The sequence below is a fragment of the Panicum virgatum genome, chromosome 2K, assembly GCF_016808335.1.
Source record: "Panicum virgatum strain AP13 chromosome 2K, P.virgatum_v5, whole genome shotgun sequence".
Taxonomy (NCBI): domain Eukaryota; kingdom Viridiplantae; phylum Streptophyta; class Magnoliopsida; order Poales; family Poaceae; genus Panicum; species Panicum virgatum.
This window is the reverse complement of record NC_053137.1, coordinates 45,893,832-45,913,507: the sequence shown is the minus strand read 5'-3', so window position 1 is coordinate 45,913,507 and position 19,676 is coordinate 45,893,832. Positions and strand designations below refer to the sequence as shown.

General features: G+C 43.9%; 1 protein-coding gene and 1 long non-coding RNA gene across 2 annotated transcripts; one reads left to right on the top strand and one right to left on the bottom strand.

Annotated features, from left to right (window-relative positions):
• The first annotated feature begins 5,175 nt into the window (after positions 1-5,175).
• Positions 5,176-6,085, top strand: LOC120679485 (zinc finger protein 2-like). The gene has a single exon (XM_039961092.1). The coding sequence runs from the start codon at positions 5,372-5,374 to the stop codon at positions 5,717-5,719; it is 348 nt and encodes a 115-aa protein (XP_039817026.1). The 5' UTR covers positions 5,176-5,371; the 3' UTR covers positions 5,720-6,085.
• Positions 6,086-6,543: 458 nt separating this feature from the next.
• Positions 6,544-14,279, bottom strand: LOC120679495. The gene is made up of 2 exons (XR_005677210.1): positions 13,713-14,279; positions 6,544-9,216 (listed from the first exon to the last, which is right to left on the bottom strand). It is a non-coding gene; the product is annotated as an uncharacterized LOC120679495 (long non-coding RNA).
• Positions 14,280-19,676: the final 5,397 nt, after the last annotated feature.

Sequence of the window (19,676 nt, the reverse complement as noted above, 5' to 3'; positions counted from 1 at the left end):
AGTTTAACCCATTGACAACGAAATAGAGGTATCTTCAACGGCCCATAGTCGAGTTCCCAGATCTCTTCAATGTAACCAAAATATGAGTTCGTTTGGCCACTAGAGTCGGTGGCATCTATACGGACACCACTATTTTGATTTGTGCTCTTGTTATCTTGGGCTCTTGTATAAAATGTGTAACCATTAATTTCATATCCTTGGTACATCAGGATTGAATTTGCCGGACCCCTGGCCAGCCAAGCTAGCTGCTCATGAATTTGATCGTTGGCCATGACTTCCTTCTGCAACCAGGTGGCGAATGTATCGTTATGATGTTTTGTAATCCATGTCTCAGACTTCAAAAGGTATATACTTCGCACAATTTGCATGTGCTCCTCCATGTATGGAGCCACCAAGGCTGATTGTTGCAGAACTGTGAGATGTGTTTTGCTCAACGTGGCATGATCTGTGGCATTTACTGATTTTCTTCCAAGTGTGCCCTTTCCAATCAGCCGCCCCTCATGACGTGATACTGGAATCCCAATTGGGCAGAGTTCTTCCACATAGTCAACACAAAATTCAATGACCTCCTCTGTGACATAACCCTTCGCAATGCTTCCTTCTGGACGAGCCCGATTACGAACGTATTTCTTTAATACTGCAAAGTATCGTTCAAAAGGGAACATATTATGAAGAAAAACAGGGCCGAGAATACCAATCTCTTTGACCAGGTGAACTAGAAGATGCGTCATAATATTGAAGAATGATGGAGGAAATATCATTTCAAGACTGACTAAATTTTGGACAACATCCTCTTGTAGCCTGCTTAAACTCGATGGATCGATTGTCTTCTGAGAAATTGTGTTGAGAAATGCGCATAGCTTTATGATTGTTGCTCGAACATTAGATGGTAGAATACCTCTAAGTGCAATTGGAATCAATTGCGTCATCAACACGCGACAGTCATGGGACTTTACGTGTGCGAATTTCTTCTCTTTCAAGTTCAGTAGCCTCTTTATATTCGAAGAGTAGCCTGATGGGACCTTGATACTGTTCAAACAGTCGAACATACTTTGTTTCTCTTCCTTACTAAGAGTGTAGCACGCAGGACCTCGATAATGACGTCCTTTATCCCTTTTTTCTGGATGTAGGGCGGCCCGTTGTTTCATACGTTGAAGATTTTGCCGCGCTTCCAATGTATCCTTTGCCTTACCGTAGACACCAAGGAAACCTAGAAGGTTCACACAAAGATTTTTTGTTAGGTGCATCACATCAATTGCGTGGCGGACGTCTAAGACTTCCCAATAAGGTAACTCCCAAAAAATACTCTTCTTCTTCCACATAGGTGCACGTCCATCATCACTCTGCACTGATTTGTTGTTGGGTCCTTTTCCGAATACTACTTTTATATCTTTGACAATTTCAAACACCATTTTCCCACAATGGTGCCTAGGCTTGGTACGATGATCTGCCTTTCCATCGTAGTGAGCATGCCTCCTCCTTAATGGGTGCTTGATCGGAAGAAATCGACGATGACCCATATACACGATCTTCCTATAGTGCTTGAGGTACATGCTGTCGGTTTCTTCTAAACAATGGGTGCATGCCCTATAACCCTTATTGGATTGTCCAGAGAGGTTACTTAGTGCTGGCCAATCGTTGGTGGTTACGAAAAGCAATGCACGCTGGTTAAAATGATTCTCTGCGTGCGCATCCCACATACAAACACTCTCATCTTTCCACAACAATAGAAGATCCTCAATCAGTGGTTTCAGATACACATCTATATCGTTACCGGGTTGCTTCGGGCCGGGGATAAGCACCGGCATCATAATAAATTTCCGCTTCATACACAACCAGGGAGGAAGGTTGTATATACAGAGTGTTACAGGCCAGGTACTATGACCACTGCTCTGCTCACCGAAAGGATTCATGCCATCCGTACTTAAGCCGAACCTTATATTCCTCGCTTCATTTGCAAATGTTGGGAATGTTCTGTCCACTTTTCTCCACTGCGACCCATCAGCGGGGTGTCTCAACATATTGTCTTGCTTACGTTCTTCTTTGTGCCATCGCATCAATTTAGCATTCGTTTTGTTCATGAACAAATGTTTCAGACGTGGTATTAGAGGAAAATACCACATCACCTTGGCAGGCACTCTCTTCTTGACACGCATCCCCTCAACGTCGCCTGGATCATCTCGAGGGATCTTATACCGGCATGCGTTGTACACAGGGCATGAATCCAAATTTTCATACTCACCTCGATATAGGATGCAGTCATTATGACAAGCATGTATCTTCTGTGCCTCTAATCGTAAAGGACAAACAACTTTTTTTGCCTCGTATGTTGTCTCCGGCAAGGTGTTACCCTCAGGGAGTAAGTTTTTAATAAGTTTCAGCAACTCCTCGAATCTCTTGTCAGACAAACCATTTGATGCCTTCCATTGCAATAATTCCAATGTGGTACCCAACTTCTTTTGGTCTTGTTTGCAATCAGGGTACAACAATGTTCTGTAGTCCTCCAACATACGCTTCAGATCTCTCGATTCCTTTTCTGTTTCGCAACCTTCCTCAGCTTCGCGCAGCATCGGACCAAGATCATCTTCTACAATGTATCATTCAGTATCTTCTTCAGGCTCACCCATTGCAGTGTCGTTGAAAAAGGAATTATAATTGGCTGCAAAGTCAGGAATCCTGTCCTCTTCTTCTACATTATTATCCAGCTCAATTCCTCTTTCGCCATGCTTGGTCCAAACATAGTAGTTCGGCATGCAACCACTATTGAACAAGTGACTATGGATGGTTCTTGATGATGAGTAATCCTTCTCATTCTTACAGAATTTGCATGGACAACGAACGAAACCGTCATACTTGTGTTTCTCGGCCGCTTCTATGAATTCATGCACGCCATCAATGAACTCCTTTGAACGCCGATCGGCCATGTACATCCATTGCCGACTCATCTAGGTCCACAATACATTTATATACATCATTGTAGTGTACAAATAATACACTCATACTATAATAAATTTGAATTCAAATATATAATTGATAATGCTTATAACTATAATAAATAGATACTATTCACTTATCAAATAAATTAAATGATAACTGGTTCTAAAAACCAATTGCTAATTATGGAGAAAAATAACTAACCTTTTTTGAAGAAAAAAATCGCCTCCCCTCCCCTCACTCAGCTGCCATGAACAGTGAGTTCACGGCAGCTTGGAGGGGGAGGGGTTGGGGTATTTATAGGCGTGGCTCAAAGGCACCGGTTGGTGCTCAACAACCGGTGCCAAACAAAAGGCATAGGCACCGGTTGATGTTACTAACCGGTGCCTTTGTTGTGGGCACGTGGCGGCACCGGGCCATGGCAAAATCGGTGCCATTGTCCACCCTTTAGGCACCGGTTGGTTCCACCAACCGGTACCTATTCCTCCTTGTGCTTTTGGTACCGGTTGGTGGCACTAACCGGTTCCTATATTGAAGTTTTGGTACCGGGTGATGCTTTAACCCGGTACCTTTGGCCAGAACCTTTGGCCTGTTTTCTAGCGGTGCATACAGCCACAGCGAAAGCAAATAGCCGATCGACGGCCTCTGTGCCTCCCTACACACCCCCTATGGCACGCAGCAAAACGGCTACGGCCGACTGCACGGGGGGGCCGCGAGATATGCTGGCGGGCGATCCAGAGAGCGACACCCGGTCCCCTGCGGCCGCCCGCCGGAGGACGCGCCGATGATGGGCGAGAAGGTGAAGGCGACGGCCGCATGTGCTGTTTTGTTTCGTTGCGAAATCAGCCAGCAAGCTGTAGTGAAACGCCTTGTCGTGTTGCTAGCTATTGCATCTGGTGGGATCCTATATTCGCTGTGGGATCCGTTCCTTGTTTGTCACTGTGCTGCAAGCAGGTGTACGTGCTTAACAGCTGCTTTGCATAGTGTTTTGATTAACTATGTCTTTGTGCTTTTCTCACCGTGCGGTAAAACTTAAATTTTACCTCCTTCGCTAGCTCCTCCTTGAAATTGCTGCATGACAACGATTATCTTATTATTACTAATTGGAGGCTCCTTTTGAAGTCTCCAGGCGAAGCCACCTAAGATTTTAGATGGACAGTCTAAAAAAATAGAGAAATTCTACAAATTTCCATAAAAATCAAAAACATATAGCCATCAATTCGGCAACTGTAATCATAATAGCCATTGGATCTGTGATCTTTCTAATAAATTACCCACCTATGCCATTAAAAAAATAAACTGAAGTAATCCCCTAAACATGTATCTAAATTACCCACCTCTGTCATTATAAAAAATAATCTAAAGTAACCCCCTAATCTTCATGTAAATTATCCAATTATACTATTATAAAATAATATCAAATAACCCCCTAAATTTTTATATATATTATCCAATGATAACATAATAAAAATTTAAAATAAACCCAAAATCTGAATATTATTATAATAAAATCTTAAAGCGCATCAATATAAAATTCTAAATTACTATTTCTATCATTATTAATATATTATTTATATTATTATTTATATAAAATACTAACCATAATAAGTCACCATATATTCATGTATAAGAGAAATGATAAAAATACTAATTTTTATGTTGTTCACATAGCTCAAACAAATTGTTCAATTAAATACATATCAAATATATATGGATGTGTGATGCAAAGTGAGAAAAAAAATTATTAGTAAATAAATCTATCATATTTATTACAATTACATAATAATAAATATGTATCTTTACAATCCTTGATTAGAATATTTAATTGATTAAAGAGAGCGTGAGATAGATAATTATTAATATCTCTAACTAGCTCGTACGGGAGCACGGGTTGATAGACTAGTATATTGAAATAATGATAATGCGGGCAAAACTGCAGTAGACAATTTTTGAAAATTAAACTGTAGTATATAATAAGTTAACATCTGTTTGCCCTGTTCGCTTTTCTTTTCCCAGCTTATTTTGACTTGTTTTGGCTTATTTCTTCTCACATGGTACTATTAAATCAGCCGAAATCAGCCGGCTTTTAAATCAGCCGAACAGCCCCAACGGCGTTGGCTGGACTTTCATGAGAGCTAGGTGTGTGCTTCCAAATTTTTTTGTCTGACTCAACTGGTGTGCTCCTGGCCTCCGGCGGCAAGCAACTTGCTTGCCCTGATTCTTCCGTTGGTCGCCACGGACCTACCAAATGGAAACGTGCGCACCCCCCGTCCACTGGCTGTGTACTCCCCAGTAACTTGATCTCACGAACCAGTGCTGCAACAGCTGAGCGCTATATTTAACACTCGCTTAGTACCACAATTTCTGTTGCAAATTAAGCTCGCTCTCGCTCCCCTCTCTCGCTCATACCCACCTCGCACAGAAGCCATACCGTGTAATGGAGCAGGAGCTCAACCTTGAACTCACCCTCTTCCACGCCCCGGCCTCGCCGGAGCTGCCGGGCTACTTCGTCTGCATGTACTGCGACCGCAAGTTCTTCAGCTCGCAGGCGCTCGGCGGCCACCAGAACGCGCACAAGTACGAGCGCAGCCTGGCCAAGCGCCGGAGGGAGATCGCCGCCGCCGGAGTCGTCCTCGCTGAAGATAAGAGGGCGAGGATGGACGAGCACCTGCAGCCTGCTGACGCCGTTGCCGCCGCTCCGGTGTCGAGCAGCAAGAGGAGGTCGTCGGAGCATGTCTACGGCGTCGAGCGCGCCGACGAGCTGGACCTCACCCTCAGGCTTTAATTGGTTCCTCTTCGATCCTCCCTCCACCTTTAAGTGGCCCCGCGTTTGCTTAGATAATTTGATTTCTCGATCTTTATGCATGGTATGAGTGCAAGATAGTCAGCTGTTTCGAGGTAACCGTGCGTCAGTGTTGGATTCCATCATGATCCTCATGTACTAGTTGTGTAATATAATTGTGTTTTCTCATGGAATTTATCGGCAAGAACTATTGCCGGTCGACTCCATCCTGCTATGCTATCCAAAGGGCGTGGTATTTGGTGTGCTCTTCGGTTGTGTCTTGTCTTCTGATGTTTCTTCTCAATTATTAGAGCTTTCAGTTTTTATCAGGCATCGATCTTTAATTGAAACAATCTGGTTGGGAGCTTAATTCTTCATCAGGTGATCTGATCTTAAATTGTGCATACATATTTGCCATGTCAAAGTGATCTGATCAATTTGTAATGCAGTAGTAGGTATACTTCTAATCATATCTCGGGCGGGTGCCCCTGCCCCATATATTATTCTGATTCCAGACTTCCAGTATATATATCTCTCTGTGCATGCTAGAACGATGATGACCCGCACACTAGTAGCGTGGGTATCTATTGTCGTTTCTTATTTATTAGCTAGAACTTTTCAGGATCCCCATCGAAGCAAATAAATTTTATAGGGGTGCATTCCCATGCATGCTTCCCCTATGATAAACACATGCATGCACCTTGCATTTTCTAACTCCAAACATGACGCTTTGAAATAGGAGAACTTGTGATCCAGTGTAATTCATTTTATAAATTTCAGGGATGCAATGCATGTAAATTTGATGAACCGACTTTTTCATATGGTACTCCTTGTTATTTTCTCTCTCTCATTTCCCCAAAAGCAAGTATAACAGAGGCTGTCTCAGGAATTTCTTGTTTATACGAAAGATTAAACGGTCTCACTAGAAACCTCATGCCTAGTATTTACAAAAGAATAGTTTCCTAACTACTTGAAGCTTCACATAGAGAGCTGACCTTGCAATGCATTTGTCCATATATATGTGTATTTGGCCGAATATGCTGGGAACATATGAACTCCAAGTCATGTAGACTTGGTCCAATGGGAACATGTTCAATGATTAACTCAATATTAAAGAATATCAACTTTGCTAGATAAGCATAACAACAAGTAGATCAAAACCACAAGAATATGGGATACTGAAGATCATCACCGCTTCTAAAAAAAAGAAACCCTACAAAAACCAATTCAGGTGACAATGCACAAGAGATCGATTTAATTTACAACGAGTCATCTCCACTCAACCATGTACCTTAGAGAAAAGATATGTAGTAGTGTCATACACCCACTTGTGAAGGATTTGTCATAAATCAACAAGATCTAACAGTAATCTTTCAGAACATTTATCAAATGCTTCATTCGCCAAATTGGAGAGCTAAATAAGAAAGAGTACACAAAACTACATGGTGCACTACTACGGGACTCCAGTTATCAAGAAGTAGCAATGGAACCTTTTGTTTATCCAAGTATAGATACATTCTTTTACTGATTCACTATTTGTGATGTCAGCAGCAATATATTCTAGTACCAAATTGAGGGTTGGAAACATTTCTGTCCTTTTTCTTTCGGGTATTTCTGTTTATTCCATTTACGTGCATCTAGACTCTAGGTTCTATTGTATCTTCTTTTAAATAATGACGGACTCTAAATAGCTAGCGGATTCCTAGTGTGATTGTGGTCTTTAATGTTTAGATAAAGGAAATTTTATTGATGCAAGAAAATTAGATCAAGGTGCAGTGATAATATTGCAGCAGGATATCCTCCTGACCTCAACATAACTAGGATGGCAGAATAATGAAATAACATCATGCCGCGGTGAACTACAACACTCAACATGATCTTTAATTCCGTCCACCATCATAGAAACACTTTGATCATGAAAATTGAAAAATCCTCCAAAAATGCAATATACCTATGAATAAGACGACACAAGCATGTGCAAGAACAGTGGTTTAAATCTAGGTTTTTCCACGATAAATTTAGGAGTTTTGCATTACTGGTCGTACAATATCATGTGACCCTACCCCATCTAGCTTGTTCTCAGACCTCGGTGACCAACACTAATAAAAACACATCTGCATACGGAACTGTCTACATGCCCTTGACCTGTTAGGAATTTCCATGCATGTATTGTCTAAAGACCGAGGATAAGGTGGACGTCTCTCTCTCTCTCTCTCTCTCTCTCTCTCTCTACACACACACACGCGTGCGTTCTAACATGTGATATTTAAGCTCCAATTTTTATTTTTTATATGTATATGTGGCTACCAAATAAATTAGTTTCGAAATCTTATAATTTTTTACACATGCATTTTGTAATAAATGCAATAGTTAAGCTCTTTTTTTTCAAATGGAACCGCAATGCTTTCTAAACAAATAGTGTATAAAAACTGTTTTAGGAATTAAAAAGAAACTTATGGATTTTAGTTTTGCATGGATACCAAAAGAGAAGGATATGATCAAGATGTGTTGTGTAGGGCAGTATATATTTCGTATGACCTAGCTAATTTGTTATATAAAAGACATTTCCATAATTTCATGTTTTTTATGGTTTCAGTCCTTAATTGGCTCATATTGGAAACAACTAATTACTCGGCAAATTAACATTGGAGCCCCAATTGAAGTTTCATTGGCACAGTACAAAATTCTACTATTCGAAAAAAATTCCCTGAAAATTTTTTGCCTGAAATTTAAATTGTTACAGAAATTAAAATACTTGCTGTGATCAGCCAAATAAAGTTAACTAAAAAATCACAAATAAAGTACTTATGCCGCCTTTATCTGAATTTGGTTACTAGCTAGTTGAGAAAGAACTTAGATATATAATTTTGTGTCATATTGAAATTGATATGTATCATTTGAAGCTAGCTTCGAAATTCACAAAACTAATAAGTGACAATACACAGATAATGGTGATCATCTTATAATTGATGTGTCAAATGCATAGATTAGGTTCTCTTGGCAAGATGGTACACACTCTTGAAAACATAATTCACTTGTAGGTTAGAAATTTTTCAATATGAAAAACAAGGTTTAACAGAACACGTTGATGTACTATGTTAAATCACAACCTTTTTCTCGCAAAAAAAAATCACAGCCTTTGGTTAAATAATGGGAAGCTGGAGATCAGAGATTTGAACACTGAAGAATCTTTTTTATACTCTCAAGCAATATATGACTTCTGATTGGAGATTTTTTATTATTTGGTAATATATGATCATCGCGACATATATTGATGATCATGTTAGCTCATGGCTTGATCGATGATAACGGATAAATCTTGCGAAAAAGCGGGTCGGGAGGATCTCAAAGGCTAATTGACGGACCACTTACTTCAGAAAGTGCCTAGCAGCCGGGCGAGAGGTTTTTTTGCATTGCATATCACAAGCAACTACTACTAGAAGAGAGACGAAAGTACGTACTTCAGATAGATGGTGTTTGCAGATTGCATCGATCGAGATCTGCGTTCACAAAGAAAAGTAAAGTCTAGAATTAGTTCACCGGTGCAAGATCGTCATTGTTGGATGCCAATGCAAATTATTCACGTGCGTTTACTGTGTAGCCACACTGCTTGCGTGCGGTTTGAGAGATGGAATCTTTGATCAGTGAGCATACATCTTCCTCAACCTCCATAGATAGATTACTCGATAGAAAAACGCCACGTTTATGACCGGTAAGTGCCGTTTCTGCTTTCAGTAACTCACAGGATGTGAAAGGTCAACAATCGATCACCAATCTTCTCAAAGACACGAACACATCTTCGTGAGCTCGACTTCAGTGAACAGTCACAGTCCCGGTGATCGATCAGTGCTGGATGATCGATCGATCACACACACACACACACACACGCACGCACACGCGCAGAGCTGTGGACTGCGGTCAGCCAGCGCAGAAAATATCGCCCTCCCGCAACCAAAGCGAGACCACGCGGATCGGAGTGATGCAAAGTGCAGAGACTGTCGTGAAGCGAGACGCTGCTGTGACGGTCTGTACTAACTCAGAGGTGGCAATCAATGGGGCCTGAACCGAATGGACAACCCAACGAGATACTATAGTTTCGCCTCTCAAAAACGGACATGAAGCAGTGTACATCGCGATGGCCGTCCAAATAAATGAAGATCAGGCTTGATCCCATTGACACATGCATCGATCGATCTCTGTCCAATGCAACTACTAGCTAGCTACCAATAATAATGCATGCAGCTCCAAGTCCAAATAATCAAATCTTGCCATGGCACCTTGCTCATGATACACACCACAACCTGATCGATCTAGCAATGAGATCGAGTTAGCTCTCGCGCTACTTGGTTGTTCAATGATTTGTTGTCATCTAACACCATCGTGCATGTGCATTATATATTCAGGCAGATGAGATTGGCACCAGCAGCGAGATGGCGATCGCTGATTCATTTGTGCAAGAAACATGATCTCATTAGGCCATATTTTAAAACATAATTAATGGGACAACATAATTTTGATTTTGTTGATTGTGTGACAACATAATTAATGGGACTAACAAGTTTGTGAGATCATATTTGTAGAATTTCTAGGTCCCATGGATGAAGTTCAACATATCCAAGATGTACAATTCATTGTCAAGATGTCCAAATCATAGTGAAATTCCAGAGAGAATATATTTGAGGTGTCCAAATGATAGCCGAGACGAATTGAACAAGCGTCAGTAGAAATTAGGCGACCGGTTAAACCGACAGTATTGAAAATGAACAGGTCGGTGTATTGGTTTGACTTTTGAGCATTGGATGCTCAAGTACAGCTTAAGACAGCCGACCGATTGAACCGAAGGTATCAAAGCATTGAGCGTTGGTGCATTGGACGGTGCAAATGCTGAGACAAGTGAAGAACCCAAGTGGCATCGGTTAAAACGACGGTGCATTAACGAGGTGTCGGTGCAATGACCTAGTTATTGTCTAGAGAGCTTGTTTAGGCTGCTGAAGAGAACTCTGCTTGGGGGAGGGGGGTGTCCGATTGAACCATCACTTTGTTGTTTTCAGCTAGTCGTTGGAGCAACGACTGCTTCGAGTTGAAGGGATATATAAGAGCCTTACCCTGGGTCATTTGAGGTGGCTGGAGTTCAGTGAAGGTACACCCGCACCAAACAAGTTCTCCAAGCCTAAGAGTGCAAATTGATCACATCTTTAGTCCTTAGCACACATTTGAGAGAGTTAGTGCTAGGTTAGCTCTTAACTGAGTGAGGGAGCAAGGTGTTGCCGCTTTGTGAGCTGGTCCAGAGTGAACCACACTTGTATCTTGGTGCACCGGCCCCTTGGAGTTATGATGGCTCGCTAGCAAGTCATTGACCCTCCGGCTTGGTTCTGAGCGGCGTTGGCATATTTTGTACTGGAGGTGTGGAGACCCCCATCCTTCGTGAAAAAGCTCCTTAGTGGAAAGCAAGATCAAGTTGACTGGAAACTTGGCGTGAGCCTTGGTAGCCTAGTCTTAGTGGCAAGTCAAGGTATCCTCGAAAGAGATTTGATTGTCCAGAACCAAATACTCTTGATTGCTTCAACAATATAAACTAAGGATGACTTAATGGCTACAGATGCCACAGGATAAATCTTCGTGTCGAGAGTTTGCTTTCTCTCGTCCCCTTAGTGCCACGGGCTCTTGCTGGGAGCACTTCTCTCAGTAAAAGGGCGTACCCAGTGCCGTAGGCTTCCCGCACTGTGCGAGGTCTGGGAAAGTGTTGTTTTTAAGCCCCAAGCCTTACCCACACAAATGTGCAGAGGCTGGGGCTCGAACCCGGGACCTTCCGGTTACAGACGGTAGGCTCTACTGCTGCACCAGGCCCGCCCTTCGGAGCACTTCTCTCAGTAAGAAAAAAAAATTGGAGAATGCAATGATGCCTTCGTTCCCAGACCCCGCAGCTGACCATGGACTAATTATATGGACCATGTCCGGACATATCCGGCGACGACGTCACATGCGGCGCCAGCGGCGGAGCAGATGTCATAGTCACAGCACTCGCCAGAGCGGCGGGCCGGCGGCTAACCTTCCTGCGGCATCCTAAGCGATCCGCCACCGGCCGGATTGATGCTGCGGGGAGAAAGACAACCTAGCCGCGCAAGTGCAGAAGCGATGACGGCGGCCCGACCAGCAGTGTCAGCCGGCCGCTAGAGCTGTCCTCTGACCGACGGCCGGGCAGCGCCGCGCGCAGTTGTGGGCGAGAGTCGAGAGAGGATGTACACACGAACGCGACCTAATTGTGTGGTCGCCGGCCCGGTCAGCGCGCGGAGCACAACGACGGGCAGCTCGGCCACCACGTATCTCGTTATAGGCGTGCGCCATGCATCATCGATCGATCGACAGCGAGAAATTAAATGGCAGGGGGCAGCGGGGGGTGCGTGATTGCTTTGCTGGCCTGGCTGACTGAACTTAATTAAGCAGACACAGTATTGCATGGAATTTGGAGCCGGCCGGACACCCCTGCTGGCTTATTTTAATTCACTCCATTTGTACAATTGACTATCCAGGTTCGTAAACGTAATGATGTCTACGTACGTGTAGACAAAGCTCTGAGATCACTGTCGATTAGGGTTTGGGATGGTTCACCGATACTGGCCTTTGCGCTGCAGCTTGTGGCCGGTGAAGGAAGGACTGAACTTGTCAGAAAATAAATTAGCCCGACACGAGCCACTTGGTAATCTTTTTCACGACCGGGCCTGAACACGTTTTTCCAACACCCGCCGCTTTCATGCCGTCTCCCTCTGAAATATACCCATGCCCCCAGATCCATTTGTAGATGAGGACGGCCCCCATCCTTCCCTATACCATCAGTTTCCGATGTATCTCTAAACCTAACAGAACTTGAGCCAGCTGCATTAAGCTGCGCCGAGGAGTCTATTGTATTGTGTTGGAAATAAATATTTTTGTTAAGAAAATGTGATCTTCACTGTTAAGGAAAGCGTTTAAATCACCTAAACATGATTAAGGAAACCTAATGAGCTGTGATCAGCAGGCCCATTAGGCCTGTTTCCAGATGCTGGCCCCGTGGCCCCACAGTGCCTATAAATTAAGGTCGTGGTTAGCACCTTAAACCATTCAATCACGTTATTAGCTAAACCCTAGCCACTAAGTCTGATTGCTAAGGGCACAAGAGGGGTTCGGAAGGCCAATCCCTCAAGGACAGTGTCGCTGGCATCTGGAAGGCCGCCGCTACCCTGCTAACGCATCTACATCAACGAGAACGCCTACTTCCTCTACGACTCGGGCGTCATCAACTCAGGAGGCACACATGGCTGCTGCTTTAACCGCTAATGCAGATATAATATCTACCATTTTCCGCATTAGATAGATCTGTCATGAACTAGGTTATGTTAAGATCTTGAATTTTATTAGCCTCTAATGTTTAAGTTTGGCTAATTCTAACAATCAGTATCATGAGCCATCTTAACCTAGTAATGCACGGTCATTTTCAAGCCATGTTTATGCCTCTGATCTGTTGGTTTAGATGCATATGAGTGTGCAGATTATATTCGTCTGCACACTAAAGGTTCAAGTTTTAGATGTGTTTCTGCTATAATGCCTCTGCAGAAATGTTTCATGAATGCAACGATGTTTATGCAATTGATTAGATTGAAATCATGGTTAATTATGTTCCTGATCACGAGATTAGATCTAATCTATTTCGGTTTAAGTCAAATTTTAATTAAATCTTGATCTGTTAATGTTTAAGTACCGGATTAGATGCAATCATACCTAAGTAATGCATCAGATTAAGTTAATGTCATGATTAAGTTATGCAATTAGGGTTCTAGGGTTTGGGCTATTTTCCCCCCAAAATTAGCCCCTGTTAATGTTTTATTCCGCAAATTAAAGCCCAAATTCATGAAATTAGATGCATCAGTAAGCATATAGAAGAAGGGGAATGGCAAATTTCAGATCGCATCAAGAAATCCCCAAATTTGATGAACCCTAACCCTAATGGATGAGTTCTTACCTCAAACTCACCAGTCGTGCGCATCAGGAGTGCACTGGTCTGACCAGTTGCACCGCGAGGAGCCATCGACGGCCGTGCGCGCGATGAGTATGCACGCACCCACCGGCGAGGGACCCTGCGCGGCGCACGGCCAAGACCGGCCGCCGAGGCACGCTGCCTTGCCCCTAGCCGCGCGCACGCCATGAGGAGGCGGCTCATCAGATGCGGCAGTAGCAAGGGACACGCGGCCAACAGAGCCATGACTCAGGCGACGCTGCTCCCGCACGCAGACAGCTGCGAGGCGCAGGCGGTGGCTGGGCCCACCGGCATGGACCGCGCGGCACGCACGCGTGAGGAGGCGGCCTCGGGTCTGCGCATGATGGAGGTCGCGCGGCCCGTGGCTGCGGCCGGTGGCCCGACGCGCAGCGCGCGGCGCTCGTGTGTGCGGCCGGCGGCAGCAGCCCCAAGGCCCGCGCGCAGCCCGCGGTGCACGCGGAGCCGACATCCCGGCCGGGCGTGCGTATCAGGGGCGCCGGCGGCCAGGCCCTTGCGGCGGCGGCTCGTGACCGTAGAGAAAAGAAACGAGAGTGAGGCTGCTGGATTAGGTTTTTAGACAGCAGCTCATCCATATATACGGCACCAGATTAGTTCCTGGTCGCCGGATCCTGATGATGAATGGTCCAGATTGATCCGCGTTGGGGTTTCCGCGGGTTGGGCCGGCTGCGCGCATTTGGGCCGCGCGCGGAGGAGCAGTTCACGGGCCAAATTGAGTTTGTGGACTGTTTAATGAGTTTTGAGCCCAGTTTCAGTTATAAAACCTTTTCCTTTACTGTTTTCATGTTTTAAGCTTATTCTTTACTGTTTTAAGATTATTAAATTACTGTTCATGTGTAAAGGCTCTATTTTATTTCTGTTGCCCTTAATATTACCAGCATTATATTTATTTAATTTTCCATGAGTTATGTAAATGTTTTTATGATGTTTTAATTGCATTTATTCAATGAAAATTATGTTTATCCACCATAAGCAATTAAGATGCACTCTATTTAAATAGAACCATCGGGAAGTTTATTTAGAGCACTTGTAATTAATTCTGACCATCATTGTTTTAATTACGAGTTTTAATGATAAATTTCGTTTGTTTTCCCCATCGGTGATGCAAATTGAAATTTATGTATGATTTTGATCAGACCATCGTAGGGTTAATTTCATACTTCTTATGAGCATCTTAATTGTGAATTTAATGAAGTTATTGTTCTCATGATTTCCAGTGAACACTGTGACGGGCTACCTGAAGTCTATTGAGCCCCTGAATGGCACCAACTACCCCCAACTAGTATAATGATGTTCAGGTGGCCATTGCTGTGTGCGAGTATGATCTCGCCTTATGTGAGGATAAGCCAGCAGCGCCCACTGATCCCAATGGTGATCGGACTGCCATTGAGAAGTGGGAGAGATGTAACAGGTTGGCTACCATGATCATTAAGCAAACGATCACGCCTGCCATCTGTGGTGCTATTCTTGATAAGGACCAGGATGGTAATGTTCGGACAGCCAAGGAATATCTTGCTAAGGTGGAAGAGAATTTCAAGAGCTCGTCCAATACTTATGCTAGCACTCTCATTATGAAGATGCTGACTTCACAGTATGATGGGCTAAGTGGAATCATAGAGCACATTATGAGCATGTGTGACATGGCCAATAAGATGAAGACACTTGATATGTCTATCTCTGATTGTTTTCTGGTGCACTTCATTATGACTTTGCTTCCTGCACAGTATAGTCTCTTCAAAATAAGTTACAACACAGAAGGCGACTTGGAGCATGGCTGAGCTCATTAGTTATTGTGTTGAGGAAGAAGAAAGGTAGAAAGCTGAAAGGATGAAAAATGATGTCAACATGGTCAGCGAGCGCTTTGGGCGTGTTAGCGTCAGCAACACTCCTAAGCATCAGGCTGAGTCTGGCAGCAGCAGGCAGCATAAGAAGAAGTTTAAGGGCCATAAGGGCAAGGCTGTGCAGCATAAGAAGACTTCTGAGAAGAGGCTGTGCAAGTTCTGCAAGTCACCTAACCATGAGCAGAAAGATTGCCATGGTTTTAAGGACTGGCTGAAAAGTAAAGGTACAATTATTGATTATGTATCTTTCATTGATGAATCATTCTTAGTAAATTTTTCTCCTAATACTTGGTGGATTGACTCAGGTGCCACTGTGCACATTTCCAATTCATTACAGGTGTTCAGTTCAATCCGAACTATAAGAGAGGGGGAGCGAAGCCTAAGAGTGGATGATGGCAATGAGGTCAAGGTTGAAGGCATTGGGAGCTTCGCAATCGTACACTTATGGACATGGTATAAAGGCCCAGTATAGTAGCTGAGCATCGCAATCGTACACTTATGGACATGGTACGTAGCATGCTTAGTTATTCTACCTTGCCTGTGGAACTGTGGATGGAAGCGCTAAAGACAGCCGCACACATACTTAATCGGGTTCCTTCCAAATCCGTTCCTAAGACACCTTATGAATTGTGGTTTGGGAACAAACCGATGCTTAATTATTTGCGTGTGTGGGGCTGCCCAGCTGAAGCTAAGTTATTTAGTCCGCAACAAAAGAAATTAGATGATAAGACGGTGAGCTGCTATTTCATCAGATACCCTGATAAGTCTAAGGGATACCGATTCTACTGTCCTGATCGCTTCACTAAGTTTGTTGAGACCAGACAGGCTGTATTCCTTGAGGATTCAGGGATCAGTGGGAGCTTTCCAAGGAGGGAAATTAATCTTGAAGAAATACGGGCTAAGCTTCCTATCCCGATTATTCAGGAAACAGTAACACCTCAGTTAGTGCCGCTGTTTGTTCCTTCCGTTCAGAGTACACCTTCTGTTCAGATTACGCCTCCTGTTCAGAGTACTAGCGCCGCTCCGCCAGTTGTAGTAGCTCCTGAGCCTGCGAGCGAACCACAAGCAGAGCAAGTGGCGCCTAATGCTGAAGATGAAAACCCTGTCGAGGTGCATCAGGCTGCACCTCAACCAGAACCTCAGCCTGTTCAGTCCTTAAGAAGATCACAGCGGGCTAGGAAACAGACAATCTTCCCTGATTATGAGACATATTTGAGTGAAGATATGTATGACGTTGGGAAAGTTGATGATCCTAACTCATTCAGGGAGGCAGTATCATGTGAGAATTCTGCCAAATGGGTTGAGGCCATGGAAAAAGAGCATAAGTCCATGAGTTCTAATGATGTTTGGGATTTGGTAGATATTCCTGACGGAGTCAAACCAGTAGACTATAAATGGGTCTACAAGACTAAACGTGACTCTAAAGGGAATGTCGAACAATTCAAAGCAAGACTCGTAGCTAAGGGTTTTACACAAAAGGAAGGGGTTGATTATAATAAAACTTTCTCCCATGTGTCTAAGAAAGATTCTTTCATAATCGTCATGGCGCTAGTGGCTCATTATGATTTAGAGCTACATCAGATGGATGTTAAAACTGCGTTACTTAATGGGGACTTGGATGAGACTATCTTCATGGAACAACCGGAAGGTTTTGCTATGAAGGGCAAGGAATATATGGGATGCAAATTAAAGAAATCTATTTACGGACTTAAGCAAGCATCAAGACAATGGAATCTTAAATTTGATCAAGTGATTAAGAAATTCGGATTTAAGGAGAATGATGTAGATAATTGTATCTACACTAAGATAAAGGGTGGTAAATTCATAATTCTAGTGCTTTATGTGGATGATATCCTATTAGCGAGTAGCGATAAGCGTATGCTGCATGAGACAAAGGGATTTCTTTCATCCAATTTTGATATGAAAGATCTTGGTGAGGCCTCTTATGTTCTGGGCATTGAGAATCATCGAGATAGGACCAAAGGAGTACTAGAATTATCTCAAAAAGCATATATTGAGAGAATGCTTAAGAGAATAAGAGTAAGGCCACACCTGTTCCATTAGCGAAGGGCGATAAATTTAGTGAAGCTCAATGTCCTAAGAACCAATTGGAATTAGATGAGATGAAGAACATACCTTATACTTCAGTTGTTGGAAGCCTGATGTATGCACAAGTCTGTACGCGTCCTGACTTAGCATGTGCTACCGGAATGTTTGGAAGATATCAAAAAATCCCGGAAAGGTCCACTTGGTAGGTGTCAAGAAGGCATTGCGTTACTGCCAAGGCACCAAAGACTTCATGCTCACATATAGAAGATCAGATAACCTTGAAGTTGTTGGTTATATTGATGCTGACTTTGCGGGCTGTGTGGATAGTAGGAAATCTACATCAGGATATATCTACACGTTAGCCGGTGGAGCAATATCATGGAAAAGCTCTAAGCAAAGTTTGGTTGCAGCATCGACGATGCAAGCTGAATTTGTGGCATGCTATGAAGCAAAGGCTGTGTGGCTTAAGAATTTTATTCCGGGCCTTAAGGTTATTGATAGCATTACGGAACCTATAATGTTATACTGCGATAATCAGTCTGCAGTATTCTTTTCGAGTAACAACAAGTCAAGTGGCGCTTCCAAACACATTGAAACGAACATGGCACCATTTATGCCATTTTCGAGTGATTTTGGTGATCGAATGACAATACAACACTTAGACTAATATAATTATTAAGATGACCATTCTCAGACTTTTAGGTTCAAGTGATGACAAAGAGAAAGAGAAGATAGGCGTAGCAAGGCCCGAAGGGCCGCCCCTACGGGGGTTCCGCTACCCGGTTAACGGACGGGGGTCGAGGGGGAGCCGCCCCTCGCGGGTCTCAAGGCAGCGCCCTGAAAGCTCTTCGGATCAGGAGCACCGGAAGAACCGATGCCTAAGCATCGGTGCATCCGACGCTTGTCGGAAGAACCAACGCTATGATGTTTGGTGCAGGAGGGAATCGAAGCCAAGTCAGCCTATAGTCACCAGTTGAACCGACGGTCCAAGAAAGGGCATCGGTGCATTGGCGCGTACTGTGTACCAGACACGATGTCAAGTGCCCAGGAGAAGTTTTCTTCAGCACCGGTTCAACCGACGGTGCATCGGAGTATTGCGTTGGTGCATTGACGTCAGCAGAAGAGAAGAAGGCTGTGAGTGACCGGTTTAACTGACGGGCAACCATCGGTTCAACCGGTGGTCACTATGTCAGCAGTCAGAAGTTCAACGGCTACTTCGTGTCTTAGAGTGACCGGATGAACCGACGCTACCCCTGCCAGAGGCATCGGTTCATCCGATGATACGCAGATTTTCTGCTGACCGTTGGAGCAACGGCTACAAGACTTGGTGGCCTATATATACGCCTCACCCCGGCCATTTGAAGATTGCTGGAGTTGTTGAACATCCCACACACACCCAAGAACATCTCCAAGCCATACAAGAGCATCAAGATTATATCCTTAGCCCTTAGCACACTTTGAGAGTGTTGTGTAAAGGATTAGCTCTTAGTGAGTGAGATTGCAAGGCTTCGAGCCTTTGTGCTGTGGTTCATTAGCGAACCAAAACAAGACCGTGGTGCGCCGGCACCTTGGAGCGTGAAGCTCGCCGGCAACGTCATCGACCCTCCGACTTGGTGTGGAGCGGTGACGACATCTTTGTGCGGGGGACGTGGAGACCCCCATCCTTTGTGGAGAAGCTCCTTAGTGGAACCCCGGGGCCAAGGTGACCGTGATTGTGTTCACGGAAGAGACTTGGTGGCCGAGTAGCAATACTCTTAGTGAGTGCTACAACAACGTGGATGTAGGTGTGCCTTGTGGCTAACCGAACCACGGGATAAACACCCGCGTCAAGAGTTTGCTATCTCCTATCCCGCTCTTTAAGCTTCCGCATTTCATACTAGCAATTTGTGTGCCTTCTTTCATAGAATAGTTTCTTGATAGGAAAGGCTATAGGTTGCTAAACTCTTTTGGGATAGGGGTTTCACACTAGAACAACCTAGTTGCACATCTAGATAGCATGTTTTAGTTTAAGTTTTGTGCAAACTAGTTGGAGCCATAGGTC